Here is a 15,577-nt window from a genome sequence, read left to right as displayed (position 1 = left end):
CAAAGTGTGCGAGGGAAGCTCTGCCCAGGAGTACGTGACCATAACATAAACTGCTGGCTGCCAGCGACCGACCTCCTCCTGCAACCTGCACCCTGCACCTCTTCCTCTTCACTCCACTCCACTCTCTCCCTTTTCCATACTTCTCTTGCGGACGCTCAGAGAAGAGAGAGAGACGACAAAGACGATGACTACAAACAGGAAATATTTAACGTGCCAACAACAAAAGTGAAATATAAATAAAAATAATAATAATGGGCAGAAATGTAGGGAACAGAGTGAGAGCGAGAGAGAGAGTTCCAAGAGTCAGTCGTATACCTTCGAGGGTTGCTTCGAAGAGCATAAATGCTCTCGTGCCTGCGTGCGTGTGTGTGTGTGTGTGGGTGCAGTGTGGCGTTCGTTTCAGGTCGTGTGGCAGCTTCGGCTCGCCTCGGCTCGCTTCGCATCTCGCATGCAGCCAATAGTTGCCGTTAGAATATCCACTCGGGCCCTTTTATACAGGGAATTTCTGAGAGAGCCGCAGAGAGAGAGAGAGAGAGAGAGTGGTTCGAAGTGAGCGCAAACTTTGCAGTTTTCCCGTTGTTTCCCTTTTCGAAGAAGAAGCCAGGTTTTTGGATTCTATAAATCAGTCGGTACATACAGTCGATTCAGTCAGCCATTTTCTCTCAGTCAACCATTTTCTCTTAGCCCTGACGGACGCGGTGCCTGCAGTATAGCGGACGCGACGCGGTGCCGCAACAGAATTTTCGGACATAGAACGCGCGGCGCACGAAACAGACGGACGGACGGGAACGGGAACGAGAACGGTTCTTCCTCTGCTCTTTTGGCCCTTTGTGGATATGGATATTTATGCTACGCGCTCGTGTGTTCGTGTGTATTGTCGGGAGTGTGCCACTGTGTGTCTTTGGATAATTAAACCAACAACAGCCACAGCAAGAGCAACATAAACGGTGGGAACGTTGCAGCTCCTCCGACACAGCTAACCCAAACGAAATGCGCCAAGGGGACAGTGGAAAAAGAAAAAGAAAAGCTTAAAGCCGAAGCGCCAGCGAGTGAGTGAGTGTGTGGAGTGGCGGAGGTCTGGTCCCCGCGGTCCATGTGGTGACACAGTGTGAAAAATCCAATAGCAAAGGATACAAGAAACCAGCGGGAGCTGCTGCCTTTGGATACAGCTTGGAATACTGCTTCGGATACAACTACTTTGGATAACGTTAAAAGTTAGTATACCAGAAGCAAAGGCCTTAAACAGCACTCGGGAATTGTGGGGCAAAGACAAACACTGTGCAGTGTAGTGGCAACAACCATCTCGTGCAGTGTAGTGTAGTGTAGTGTGGTGTAGTGTTCTGCTCTGTGCTCTAAGTAAAAGTCATCAAGAGACATCAAGCAGCGTCAGGCGATTACGTCGCGTGCATTGCTCTTGCTCCCTCTTCCCACACCATTCCACACCATCCCATCCCATTCCACTCAGCTGCTGCGCATGTTTCTCTGTCTTTGCCTCTGCTTTTGTTCCCTGCTGCACTCCCCCGCCGCTCTGCATATTACAGCATAGTTTACATTCGCGTTTACATCATGTGTTAAATAACTGTTAGCTGTCGCTGCTATTCTGCTGTCACTCTTTATTTTTCTCTCTCTCTCTCCTCTCTCTCAGTCCTCTCTTGCTGTGTTTGCCCAAGCAAATATGCAATGATTTTTTGTACCCCCTCTCTCTCTCACTCTCTCTCTTGAGCTATTGTTATACCACCCACTCCCCCACCCGCACCCACTCTCTCTCTCTCTGCCCTTCTCGTTGGGCGCTGCTTTCATTCATGCCTTGCAAATGAAGCGGGGGGGAGGAGAGGGAAAAATCTAAGGGGAAAAAGTGCAGAGCGCGAAGGGTGTTCGGTTGGGTGGTGGGAGTGGGAGTGTTGGATACACACACACACAAAAGCACACTCCAAGCGGACACCCGAGGACCAAAGCAATGGCGGCGACAACTGATAACAAGTGTCACGAGATCGGTGATGCTGTATGCGGCGCCAATCTGGGCAAAGGCCCTTCAAACATCGAGCTACACACGGGGTCTGGCAGCCACGCACCGCCTCTCTTCGATTCGGAAGAGGCATAGCACCCCTGGAATTCCTGGCGGAGGAACGGTCCACCTACTACCAGGGAACACATGGCAGAGGAATGGACGTGGCTGCGAAACGGCAGGTACGCATGGCGTGCAAACAGGAGAGCCTCAGAAGGTGGCAACAGCGCTGGGACACGACCACTAAGGGGCGTTGGACCCACCAGCTTATCCCGTCCATCGACGCGTGGGTAAACAGGAAGCACGGTCAGGTTAACTTTTACCTGACTCAGCTCTTCAGTGGTCACGGCTGCTTCCGAAGCTACCTTCATCGCTTCGGGCATGCGGACTCCGCAGAATGCTCTTGGTGCGGGCACTACGTGGTGGAGGATGCCGAACATGCAATATTTTCGTGTGGCAGGTTCGCAGCGCAGCGCCAGCGGCTAGAAGAAGCGCTGGGTGGAGCCGTAGTCAAGCAGAACTTGGTGCCGTACATGCTCCTGTCCCCGGAAAACTGGGAGGCGACGAGCTACTTCGCGGCGACCATAATGAGGGAACTGCGCGATGTTGAGCACCAGACAAGAGTCCAGTTAGTTCACGGCCGTACCACACATGTTGGGCTTGCATAGCCTAATATAGTTTGCTTTAAGTATAAAATAACTTGTAAATACAAGCAACTAAATGGAATTAAAAAAAAAAAAAAAACACTCCAAGCGGAGGTGGAAGTAGCTTGCCTTTCCCCTTCCTTGCCTTGCTTATGGCTGGAAAATTAACTAGAGTGCATAATTCAAGAGTAAACTCTGCCGCTGAATGCATAATATGTTGAAATGCTGCAAATTGAAAAGAATCATCTGTAAATGAACGAGCATTCCGAAAATACCTTTCAAACTAAGGAACTGTAAAAGAAGTACCTCATCGAGCGCATTGCCGGGCACCAATGAGAAACTTTAAAAACGAACCTTCTATAAATGGACAAATATCCCAGCGTACCAAATTCCATTTCAAATTCATTGAAAGGCTATCTTTTGGGACATGGTTATGTGATATACAATGTGCCGTCGTCAAATTAAAACCGCATTCAAGTCGAATATTTTACTATTTTAAAGTAAAGAAAGATATAGGAACTTTTTCTAACGGGTTCTGAACGGATTTTTACAACTTGTTAAACTATCAGAAATGCTTAAAAGAAACCCTCTTATATTCTCAGTTGTTTAAAAACTAAATGAAGTTGACATTAATTGCCTAATAATAATTATTATTGTTAATAAAAAGATTTAAGGGAAATGAATAAACCTGGGAATTTAATTCATCGCCCGAGTTCATCAGGAAAGAGGGAAAACCCTTGGACAACATCAATCTCTCTAATCAGCTTTATCATCGCATGAAAAACAACAAAAACAGGAACGACGACCAGCTCGTAATCTGAGAGATCTTTTTGGGGGTAGACAAACATAAAACTCACAAAGTGTTTCCGTTTGTGTAGATCTCTAATTCCCGTAGGTAGTCGTAGCCGCAGCCGTCTCCGTCTCCGAATGGGTCCCCTGTTAGGGCGACAAACCAGAAAGAAACATAAAATTCAGCACTGGTCCGATGTGTAACCCTCGACCCAACGAAAAACCCAAAAGAACCCAAATCCCGAACCAAACTCCACAAAGCTTAAGCATAATCTCCGCGTTTAACGATGCGACCAACAAGATGGGGCAGGTGGAATGTAAAATGTGCCCCTGCCACCGCACCCCCGGGATGATATGGTATGATGATATGAAAAGCTAATAAAATATAATGCAAATTCCTGGAAATCATAACGAAGCGAAGCCCCAGAACCAGTGTTGGCTACCACATGACGGGCGATGCAACAGAAAGCACATGCATACAAAGCGAATATTAAAGCAAATCAAAACGAAAGAATGCCCAGCGAAAATGAACGGAGAAGGGAGAAGGGAGAGAAATAGGAGTAGAGTAGGAATGAATGTGTGAAAAAAGAACAACGCGTTCGTTCGTTCGTTCGCTCGTTCGTTCTGTTAATTTCATTAAAGAGTAAATGTGCAGGAGAATCCTTTCAGTTTATGCTCGAACCGACGAGGTATGCCCTTCCTTCCCTTTGTCCGCTCAAACGAGACGAGAGAATGGCATACGTGTGGCCCGCCCAGGCCCCTTCCACACACCACACTCCACGCTCTACACGCCGCATCCATCCATCCCATGCCTAACTCGCGTGAGACCGCTGCTGCTGCTGCTACCTGCATTAGATTTCTAGTCTCTTGCCCCCGTCGGTTCCTATGCTGCGGCTGTTAGTATGTTGCACGCGGACAAACAGACAATCAGAAAGAAAGAAAGATAACGAAAGGCAGAGACATAGAGAGAGAGAGGAGACGAGACGAGAGAGAGCTAACTTTTATTTCTTCCTTTTTGGCTGCTTCTCTCGTGCGTTTTTTCTTGCTGTGTTCGTTGCGTGTTTCTTCTCTTCTCTCTTCGCTCTTCCCTCTTTTGTTTGTTTGTTTACTATATGCTTTCGTTTATTTATCGACCCGTTTTGTGTGCTACCAAAGACTATACAATACCAAGATGTTGCATGAGCGACCAAAAAGCTGTTCTATGGCGGGTCCTAACATTAGGAGACCCAAAAGGCACGAGGGAGCGCGCGGGGTTTCAATTCCCTTTTCGCCTGTACTTCGTCTCTACCGCGACCCCGCTGCCCATCGGTTTTGTCTGTTCGACAATGCCTTCACCAGCAACGAAATAATTCTGCACTCTCGAGCCTCAGCACCGTCGAAGCGGTGGTCGCGGATCGCCGATGTCTTTGGAGCGGCACAGTGGGACCTTTGACCGTCTCAGCTTGCTAAATTAGTTAGTGAATATGAGTTCAATAAATATTTGCACACTGAAAAAATGTTAAACTAAAACTATCTTGAAAATTCGATTGGAAAATTCTCTATTAGATGCGTACATTACATTCTATCTATTCTATTATATTCTATCTAGCGTACATCTATCTATCTAAAGCACTCATACAATTTTTTGACTATTTCGGCTGAGTCCCCACTGTGCCGCGCCAAAGACATCAAAGACCAAAGACCGCTGCCCTACGGTTTCGGCACGACGGTTTCACACCGACTCGACGCTGACCAAGTAGTACCCGAGTAGCATTTCGGAGGCGAAGGTAGTGTAAAAGAGAATTGAAGTACTAGTACGTACCATGAAGCGTCAAACGAAAATTGAAAAAGCATTTGTTCCTCATGCAACATCTTGGTATTGTATAGTCTTTGGTGCTACATATGTATGCGAGTGTTGGTCGCTCCGCTCTCTGCGACTCTCTTTTTCTTTGTGGTTAGTTCTCTCGCAGCATAATTCTTGTTGTTTTTTTTCGTTGCGCCAAAAGGACACATTCCTTTCCTCTGGTGGCAGGCTAACCTTTTAGCGGCCAGAGAGAGGTGCGGAGAGTGCTCTTCATTTGGCAAATGAATTAAATTTAAAAAAGAAATGCGCGCCACAACAGTCACTATCGATATATATCGATATTCTTCCCCTGCCCAGCACTGGCGGGCAAATAAACAACCGTGGAATAAAGAGGGGCAAAAAAACAACAGCAAAGCGTGTAAAAAAAAAGAAAACAAACACACAAACACGAATTCAAGGCGCAATGTAATTGCAGAATTGATGAATTAAAACAAGCGCTCGAAATTTCCATGGGAAATCGATGGAGCGCTAGACGCGGGTGTTCGAGTGTGCGAGTGTGCCAGTGTCCTCCTCCAGGGGCTGCCCGTGTCTGGAAAGAAGATGTGGCTGCGGCCAGTGGAGGCATTGCATCCCAGACATCTCAGCCACATATAATGATTACCACATATGCACATAGTTTAAGCCATTCCATTCGCTACCCGCGTGATAACGCCTTACTTATCGTGTGGTCTCTCTTTGCGTTCTTTTCCAGCGGCGTGGCCACTTCGCTGAGCTGCGCGGACTCCAGCACGGGCTCCAGTGAGGATGCGTCCGAGCCCGGCTCCCCGTACAGTGCGCACTCGCAACTGAGCGACGAACAGCTGACCAAGATGCCGCCCCAGATACTCAGCGGGAGCAGTAGCACTCCCAGCGGCCCGAACAGCTCCTCCACAGCGTCCTCCACCTCCACATCCCACAGCAGGCCGACAGCAGCGGCGGCGACGGCTCCAGCTTCGGCCATTCCCACCCACGGCCACGCCCACATCCACAGCCTCAGCACTGCCAAACCCACAACGACGCCGATGGCCATGGCCTACTCCCAGGGGCGACAGCCCAGCCTGCTGCCCACCCTCCAGTGGCCGTGGAACACGAATCTGGGCAGCACCTCCACCGCCGTGCCCGCCGTAGCGGCCAACAAGAAGCGTCCAGCTGGAGGATCGGGACCGGGCGCCGGCGGCGCAGAGGGGAGCAGTCCGGCCTCGGCGGCGGCCAAGAAAAGTCGCTGCGAGCCCCAGGCAGGCAGCGACGCGAGCAAAAGACTGAAGGCGGCGGCCCTCGAGGAGTCGCAGACGAAGATCACCGGCTTCTTCAAGTCCCAGATGAAGCCCTCGCCGGGGGTCAAACTGTCGCCGCCACCCAATGCCAACGCCATCGCCAGCACAGCCCCTGCCCTGCACCCGGCCAACACGCTGACCATGAGCACGCCCGCCACGACCGCCTCCTTGAACAAGTACTTTAACATTTTGTCGCAGCTCAAGGAGCAGAAACAGCAGCAGCTGCAGATGCAACAGCAGGCGACAAAACAGGCCACGCCCAGCCCCGCTGTCCTGGCGCCGCCACAGCCGAATGTGAGTGCAACGACACAGGCGCCACCGCCACTGCCAGCCAGCCAGACGACGAGTCTGCCCGTTCCGGCTCTCAAGAAGATCGAGCGGAGCACCAAGCAGCCGGCGAAGATCGCCCAGGTGGCGCCGAATCTGCGCAAGACGCCCAGCAACGGCAGCAACCACAGCAACTCCTCCTCCAGCTCCTCGTCCTCTACCTCCTCGAACGGCTCCAACAGCTTCCACACGGGGGTGGGCAAGTCGCCGGCCAAGAAGCACGTGGCCATCGCACCGCGAACGCCCGAGATGAAGCAGCAGCAGCAGCTCCAGCTGCAGGCGCAGGCCGGAAAGGCGGCCATGTCCTACCGTCCGCCGGGCACGAGTCCGGCGCTGAAGCAGAAGATCTCCCCGGCCCCAGGGCCAGCCACCAACACTGCCGCATGCACCGCCATCACGCATCCGACGACGCCGGCCGCCCCGAGCCCCAACGCCAATCCCAACCCCAATGTAACGCTCTACCAGCTGCCCGTGCAGCTGCCGAATCTAGTCCAACTGCCGCCCCAACTGGCGGCCGCCGCCAACATCATGCAGCTGAACAACGTGGCCAAGGCGGCGATGGCCACGGCAGCGAACAACAATGCGGCCGCCGCACAGGCGGCCCAGGCAGCCGCCGCCCAGTACTTCCTCAACGGATCGGTGTTCAAGCTGCAGCAGGTGTGTAGCATTTTCCATTCCCCCAAAGTCCGTCACGAATATTATATTGAATTTACCGAGTTTATTTGATTACTTTTCTTTGCCCTTGCGTTGCGACTAATGTGTGCTCCCGCTACAGGTGACAACGGCCACGACTACGACGGCCACCACGGCCACGGCAGCGGCCTCCACGGGCAATCCCTTCGGTCTGCTCAGCGCCAACGAGCTGCAGGACCTGCTGATGAAGCAGCAACAGCTCCAGCAGCAGCAGCTGCAACTGCAGCAGGCGGCGGCGGCCAAGGCAGCGGCGACCACGCCCTCGCCCAACAGTGCGCCCAACTTCCAGGAGCTGTTCCAGCAGCAGATTGCTGCCGCCATCCAGCAGCAGCAGCTGCAGCGACTGGTGCAGGGAGGAGCCGCCGCCGCTGCGGCCCAGCCAGGGTTCATGGCCACGCCGGCGGGTCTCCTGCTCAACGCTGCCACGCTGCCTGCCATGCTGGCCCAGGCGGCGGCAGCCATTGCGGCCAACAATCAGCAGCAGCAGCAACAGCAACAACAACAGCAGCAGCAGAAATTGGCCGCCACCCTGGCCCTACAGCATCATCAACATCATCAGCAACAACAACACCAGAGCCTGCCCGCCCTGCAGCCCATGCCCGCCCTGAGCTCAATCTTCGAGCCTTCGACGGAGCAGCAGCAGCAGCAGCAGCAACAGCAACAGCTGCAGATGCAACAACTGATCACTGCCAGCAACAACCATAATGCCTGGAATAATCTAAGTAGCATCAACAGCACTGCCATGCAACTGCACCAGCAGCAGCTGCAACACCAACACCAACACCGGGCGATTGTGAAGCCTCCGAGGCTCAGCTCCAGCCAGCCCCCGCCTCTGGTGACCATCTCGAACTCATCCATGGCCACCAAGCCGCCGATCCTGCCGCGTCGCAAGGTGACGAGCACGTCTTCCACCACGTCGCAGATCTTCGGACTGCGGCCGCCCACCGATGGTAAGTGATCCCGGAGATTTGCAATATCCAAGCATAATCGGGTATGCCTTGATCCATTTTTGCATAGCTGAGCCGAGGTTACGCCTGCAGTCCATTAGATTCCCAGCTAATCTGTATCGTTCTTGTTTTTTTCCCGCAGATGTTGACCTCAAGAGCAGGACACGCTCCCTGCCACCCAAGACGGCCCCTGCCATTGCCACGCCTACGACACCACCGCCACTAGTGCCCACATCGGCCACCAAAGAACTGTGTCAGCTGCGGAAGAGCACGACCCCAGTGGCATCCGTAGCCACGGTCGCGCTCGCGCTGGCGCCCACTCCCACGACATGTAATCCCACGCCGCCGCTGGTGAGCATTGCGCCCTCAAAGCTGACGCCCACGCTGAGCATGGCGAAGGTCCAGGTGCCGGCCCTGAAGTTGGGCACCAGCAGCAGCAGCAGTAGCATCAATGGCGGTGGCGGTGGCGTCACACCCGATCTCTTTGACCTGGTCAAGAACTCGCACGGAGCCATCAGCATCGTGGCCAAGGCGAGCAGCCATCCGCTGACGCCGCTGCCCTTCAGCTCGCCGAGCAGCAACAGCAGCAGCAGCCTCCTGCGATCCTCGCCGGCGCTGTCCAGCTCCAACTCGTGCACGCTGTCGGCCTTCAGCAAGATCAAGGCGGAGGATTCGGCCTCTGCCCTCGTGGCGGCAGTCTCGCAATGCTCCTCGGTCTCCTTCCTGGCCTCGCCCAAGCCGCAGAGCTTTGCCGGCCAGCTGCCTAGCAGCAGGGGCACTGTGGACGTCGTGAAGCACGACCTGCTGCCGGAGTGCAGCAACAGCAACTCGAACTCCAACTCCTGCAGCAGCTACTCCAACAGCGTCAGCTCCGCGGTGGATCTCTCGCTGGAGCCCTCGACGCCCGCCTCCCTCAGCTCGCCGGCGCCGTCGCCCTCGGCTGGCAGCAGCAGCAGCCGGAGGGCTGCCAGTCAGACGGACATGCTGAGCGAGATGGTCACCTCGTCGTGCATCTCCAGCGGGGGCGAGGACTGCTCCCAGACGACCACAGACATGACACAGCCGCCGCCGGAGAAGAGCGAGCCGACGGCCACGCCGCCTCCGATCGCCAGCAACAACAGCGGAGGAAGCAGCAGCAGCGGGAGCAGCAACTACGACGAGGAGGACGACAAGTCGGTGGGCTCCCTGGAGACGCATCCGACGCACAAGCGGCTGCGGGATCTGGCCACGCCCGAGTCCGGGATCGGGGGCAGCCTGAGCAACAGCGAGAGCAGCAACTCCATCGCGGATGGCATGTAAGTAGATTTCCGAGTGGAGGGAGAACTGCCTTTTTAATTTCTCTTTTGCAGGTCTACCAAATCCGTCTCGGCCTACCCGCCCACCACTGCCTCGTCCGCGTCCGCTTCCGGCTCGGACAGCAACTCCCTGGCCAGCAACGCACCGTCGCCCGAAGCTCCAGACTCCCCGGACTCGAGGTCCCCTTGCCCCACGCCAGCCAGCAGCACGGAGTCCACGATGGTGGACACGGCCCTGGCCGAATCCGCCAGCAAGAGCCTGCCCAAGAGCGCCATTTCGCCGATCCTCTCGCAGCCAAAGACCATCCGGTTCCCGGCAGGAGCCGGCGCCGGCGGCAAGGGCGGAAAGCGGCACGACGGCGTCTGCTACTGGGACAAGTGCAACAAGAAGCACGAGAGCAACTCGAAGCTGCTGGACCACATGCAGACGCACCACGTGAACACCCAGACGGGGCCCTTCGCCTGCCTCTGGGTGGGCTGCAAGGTGTACAACAAGGAGTCCTGCTCGCGCCGATGGCTGGAGCGACACGTCCTCTCCCACGGCGGCTCCAAGCAGTTCAAATGCATTGTCGAGGGCTGCGGAATAAGGTTCGGTTCCCAGGTAAGTGTTCTCGCTAGGGATTCGCTAGACATACCTTCCCTCTAACCATGTCCATGCATCCTGTGCTCCAGCTGGCTCTGCAGAAGCATGTGAACAACCACTTCAATGCCACGGACAACGTCAAGGAGAGCGCCAGCAAGCGCACCTCCGATCCGCCCGTGCCCAAGCAGCTGCGGAAGAACGGCAAGAAGCTGCGCTACCGCCGACAGCCCTTCTCAGGTGGGTATCCCGCACAGCCATCCAAGACCACTCTTCGACTTCGTCTAATCCCGTCCGAATCCTTTGCAGCTCGCATGTTCGACTTCTTCGACACGGGCATCATGGAGGGGCTGCAGCATCGCCTGCGCCAGATCAGCACGCTCACCAACGGCTCCCAGGCCATCACCTTCCAGGGCCAGTGCCTGATGCGGAGGCGCAACAGCCAGGGTGGCCACGATTGCTTCGTGCGTTGGTCCCCGCGCGAGATGTAAGTGCCTCTCGACGGATATCTGTTTTCGACAATGCATAATCCCTTTTTCTTCGACACAGAATATCTGACGAGTGGTTGCCCGAGTGTCCGAATCGGACGCGCTGCCACACGAAGGTGGTGCAGATCAAGCACATGTGTCCAGCGGAGAAGACCCGCGTGGACAGCCTTCTGAGTACGGCCTTCAGGCTGCGCTACGACGCCCAGCTATTTGCCGACGACTACAATGTGAACGAGCTGCAGGAAATGGGCGCTAGTGACTGCGATGATGACGATGAGGAGGACGAGAATGATGAAGAGGACGATGAGGAGGAGGAGGAGGACGATGGCGTCTCTGCGACGGTCAGCTCGAGGACTGTCAGCAGTGGGACCGTGTCCAGCTACCAGCAGGTGCTCAGCGTTGCCGAACTGCAGATGCAGCAGCGTCGCAAGCACCCCCGCAAACCGCCCAAGATGGTGGCCACGGATGCTCTGGTGCCTATTTAAGAACCACAGAACAGCAAGCAACCGCAGAAAAGTAAAAGTATTCTCTAAGTAATTACACACACAGAAAATCCACAAGCGACAAACGAGTAAACAGTGACAACTAGAATAGATATTCTACGATCTAAGTTAAGCCATCATACCATATGCTATAAAGATCTATTAACAGACACAGCCACAGCCACCATCTAGGGTGCAGTGCACCATCCCATAGACAGGGCCCGCTTCGTTCAGTTGCCCTAGCTGTCCCATTTCGCTGTAAATTGTACATACATTTATCCTGTGGCCACCTTATCGCAACCCACCCGCGCGTTCGATCAACTGTTATGAACAAATGTCTTAAGTTGTAACGTTGTCTAGTTGTAGGTTTTAGCCCTTAGTTAATTGTACATTTTGATAGAGCCCATAGGGAGTATGGACTATGGGCTATGGAGTACGGAGTGGACAAGACTTGTTTGTTTCTAATGTATTTTTTATTAGTTTATCGTTTATCCACACGTTTTATTTCGTTAGTTCGTTTCGTTCGTTCTATTGTTGTAGTCGTACCTTTAGGACCTGGCCAAAACATCCAACCACGCACACAACCCTCGTCTTGGCTCGGCTCGTGGGTCAACGGGTTAACTTTAAAATAGAGCAGAGAGAGGGAGAGAGCAAAAGCAAACGCAAAGGCAAAAGGTGGTAGAAGGTAGAAAAACAAGCAAAGAAGAACACAAGACTTGAAGCATTTACAAAAGCTATAATAAGCTGCATCAAATATTTGTAAAACATTTTGTACTCAATTCGAACAGCAATGCAAACACCATTTTTAAGCCTAGGCCCCGAGACACGATTGATTATCCATTAAGTTAGTGCAAATCCCATGCAAAACTCGTCTCCAAGAGGAGCAGTCTGTACATAATATATTATATATCATTAACTAGTTTCGCTCTTAAGCCCTTAAGCCCCTAAACCTACCTTAAACCTAAACGAATCATTCAGAACCTAGCCAAGGTAAAAATAAACACAGCATACACAAACACACACTTTAGTGCGATGTATCCTATCCTATCTATTCTTTTCACTGATGTTGCTGTTGGTTTTACATACATATGTACATACATATCTGAACAGCAGACCCATATAAAAGAAAATTCGCCTTAACAGTAAACGTAATTTATAATTCTTTCTACGCCAATAAATTTATAAGTGAATTTTTAACGTAAGTAAAACCAAAAGCAACCAAACGTAAACTGAAAATCGAAAACGAAACCGAAACCGAGTACTCAACACTGCCAAAAAATGTAATTGAACAACATGAACCACACAGTTGTTAGGAACGACTGATATATTTAGAGAGCAAGGAGTCGGAGATGCCCCAATGGCAATCCTTTTTCAATATGTTGCAACCATTAAACTGCCCAAAAGAGAGATGTGCATCATAGCTACATGTATCATCTGAATATCTGAGTGTTGTCTGAAGATAGTGTAGATACGTCTCTGTGCCCCAATTAGTTTTAGCCGATAATTGTATACAAGAATCAAATATATATATATGTATACACGAGTCTATATGCGCCCCCTCCTGGCTTTTATAGAACATGATGATCGTATTGAAAGCAATATTTTACATAATACTTTATAATCGCTGATCGAGTTTAGTTCTTCTTCTTGTTCAAGGCTTTGTATGGCAACAAAAACACAAGAGAATCTAAAACTAAAAAAAACTACTAAAACGGAAAAAGCGGAAAGGAAAAAGATTAACATGAAAATGAAGATATAGAAATTCAAATAAAATAAAACTACCTCAAATTTTTGCAAGCATAGAACAAACACACAAAAAAAGAAGCATTTTTCGAGACAAATTTTCTAGAGCAAACAAAGTATTGTATTTTATGTAGGAACAGAACAGCATTACGAGTATATGTACTATATATTGTATTTAAAGAGTTCAGCAAAAAATGTATTCAGGAACTGAAAGAACAACAACAACAAGGAAAAGCATAGACACGTAGGACACACATACAAAACGTAGGCTAATTCCATATTTTGCTAATATAACGTACAGTACAGTCTATACGAGTATACAGTATATAGGATAAGCCAAACTCCAGTTATCCTGGCTATCAGTTATCAGTATATCGACTCTTTCGTTTGATTTCATAATTTTGGGAGTTTCGCTGCCCAGCCCTGCCCCGCCCGCTGTTTTGCCCAGTTTTTTTAGTTTCTGTACATAGAGGGACGGGACTTATCCAGTGCGAGATATATATAGACATGTATTCGATATATCATAAACATAACGTTAATATTACAAACCGCTTTAATGAATTGCAGAGGGAACTCAATTATGAATCCATTATCATTAGCAGACGTACTACGTACATATATACCACACGTACGTACGTACGTACGGGTTTATTTTCGGTTATGGCCAAGCAACAGTTGAGTTTACATTCGTATCCGTACGGGCATATGCAGTTGCAGATGCAGATGCAGATCCCAGAGCCAGACCTCAACTGCTGTTGATTCAAATGTATCTAATTTAATCAAAACAAAATATATATATATATATATATATATATATATTATATGAACTATATATACACACAAACAGAACACACACGGCATAGTATATACAAGTGGACTCAAACAGACACTGAAACCGAACGAGAACATGTAAACGCGCTGAGAAATGAAAATATATAGAAAGAAAATAATGAAAAAAGTTCCAATTATCAGTTCTATTCCGAATACATCCTGAGATGTCTTAGGGCTCCTGGGCCTTAGGTCTAGGCCTTTTCTTGCTCTTCACCGGCAACATGGACTGCATATAGAACTTGGCGGTGCCCACGTACTCGCTAATGCTGGAATTCCTATCCACAGCACTGACCTGGTAGAGCCCAAGAGGAAAGGGTGGTACCAATGATGGGTCCAGATAACCATTCCGAGCAAATAGATGACCCTGAGTAAACGTAGCGGATGTCAGTGATATCTCACAAGGGAACGCAAGAAACACAACCCATACCGAAATCGGGAAAGAGTGGTTGACGTTAGTGAAACGCTGCAACATCTTCCACATGATGACACCGTATGGCAGGAAGCTCCTCCTAGACATCACGTCGCCTACGGTAACAGACACATCCACCAGGAAAGGCTTCCACTGGTTGCTATAGTCCCTCTTGAAGAGCTGCAACCGAATCTATCAGAGATGGGCGATCACTTTTGGCTCTTAGCTAGTCTTCTTCCAGCTTACCACAGGGTTACACAGTGGGACGGGGAGGTAACAATCCATGTTAGCGATGGCCCTAGTTGCCCTAGCCCTAGGAGTTGACCGCTTTTAAATTGCAGGCGATATTTTTCACACGCTCCGGGTTTCCGATGCACTCTATGTTCGTCATCTTGTACACCAACTGTTCATCGCAACTCGCCACTTTACCGCTAAGGCGGCATGTCAAAAGTATCTGTATTCGGTTTGTAAATTTTCTTAATTTTGTGCGTAATCGAATACTAATATATTTTTAATGGCGACAATATCAATAACGTTGATTAACGTCGCGAAGCACGCGAGGCGACAGCACCTTGGGGATAGCACGACCCAAATTGCTTAGTTGCCTGTTAAAAAGGCTATATCCTTTTTGTCCTTGACGTCAATCTAGGTTCAACGGATCGGGGATAGGGATGGTGGAGCTTAGCAATTAAAAGTTAAACAGGCAATGAAAAATTAGAAGAGTTTTTCTAATCAATTACCGAAAACTTTGGGTGGCTGTAATTTAAATTATTTATTTGGCGGGGCGAAAAACTTGATACGCTCGATCTAATTCAAGGTTGGCGAACAACTATATTTTCTTCAGAATTCAAATCTCTTACTCTAGCTAACCTACGGTGGCAAAGCGGGGCGAATTCGCCAAGAGCTAGAGAGCGAGCTTTTATTGCGCTCCCGCTTTGCCCTAGCCTAACTTACACTAGACTTCATAATTCAGATCAATAACAAATAATTGTGGCCATGGATGGAAGGTCACGCAACACCGGCCCCGTTGAACGCCTGCATCGGCTTCAACACATTGGGAGCGGCGCTAATTTGTGTATGGGCCGCCGAACAACCGCTCCAGTGCTAGTCCTTATTTCGACGACCCTGACCATGCCGTCCTCTCCTGCGTGCGTGGCGATGATCCTCCCCACGAGCCACTCCTGAGGCGGCAGATTGTCCTCGGCCACGATGACGAGGTCTCCTTCCTCGAGGTTCAGTTGCCCCCAT

At 50.9% G+C, this 15,577-nt stretch overlaps 2 protein-coding genes across 3 annotated transcripts; one reads left to right on the top strand and one right to left on the bottom strand.

Annotated features, from left to right (window-relative positions):
* Positions 1–647: 647 nt before the first annotated feature.
* On the top strand, positions 648–12,889 carry LOC117192677 (zinc finger protein jing-like). 2 transcript variants are annotated; one of them, XM_033397402.1, is made up of 8 exons: positions 648–1,214; positions 5,973–7,518; positions 7,637–8,504; positions 8,644–9,796; positions 9,851–10,397; positions 10,469–10,616; positions 10,686–10,863; positions 10,926–12,889. In XM_033397402.1, the coding sequence occupies exons 2-8, from the start codon at positions 6,091–6,093 to the stop codon at positions 11,347–11,349; spliced, it is 4,746 nt and encodes a 1,581-aa protein (XP_033253293.1). In that variant the 5' UTR covers positions 648–1,214; positions 5,973–6,090; the 3' UTR covers positions 11,350–12,889. The 2 variants fall into 2 exon arrangements, with proteins under 2 accessions (XP_033253293.1, XP_033253292.1); XM_033397401.1 differs by lacking the exon at positions 648–1,214 and adding an exon at positions 5,510–5,637.
* A 681-nt stretch (positions 12,890–13,570) lies between these two features.
* On the bottom strand, positions 13,571–14,770 carry LOC117192678. The gene has a single exon (XM_033397403.1). It carries the CDS (start codon positions 14,435–14,437, stop codon positions 14,090–14,092), a length of 348 nt encoding a protein of 115 aa, XP_033253294.1. The 5' UTR covers positions 14,438–14,770; the 3' UTR covers positions 13,571–14,089.
* Positions 14,771–15,577: the final 807 nt, after the last annotated feature.

This window comes from Drosophila miranda, assembly GCF_003369915.1.
Source record: "Drosophila miranda strain MSH22 chromosome Y unlocalized genomic scaffold, D.miranda_PacBio2.1 Contig_Y2_pilon, whole genome shotgun sequence".
NCBI classification, from domain to species: domain Eukaryota; kingdom Metazoa; phylum Arthropoda; class Insecta; order Diptera; family Drosophilidae; genus Drosophila; species Drosophila miranda.
Note: the sequence above shows the minus strand (reverse complement) of the source record. Positions and strands in the feature narration are given on the sequence as shown.

What these genes read in the sequence shown, in the direction of transcription:
- LOC117192677 (XM_033397401.1), top strand. Translation starts at nt 5,525, where the DNA reads ATGCGCGCCACAACAGTCACTATCGATATATATCGATATTCTTCCCCT. An exon ending in CAAAAAAACAACAGCAAAGC is followed by an intron (nt 5,638 to 5,972) that starts GTGTAAAAAAAA and finishes GTTCTTTTCCAG; the next exon opens with CGGCGTGGCCACTTCGCTGA. An exon ending in ACTGCGGCCGCCCACCGATG is followed by an intron (nt 8,505 to 8,643) that starts GTAAGTGATCCC and finishes TTTTTCCCGCAG; the next exon opens with ATGTTGACCTCAAGAGCAGG.
- LOC117192678 (XM_033397403.1), bottom strand. Translation starts at nt 14,437, where the DNA reads ATGTCTAGGAGGAGCTTCCTGCCATACGGTGTCATCATGTGGAAGATG.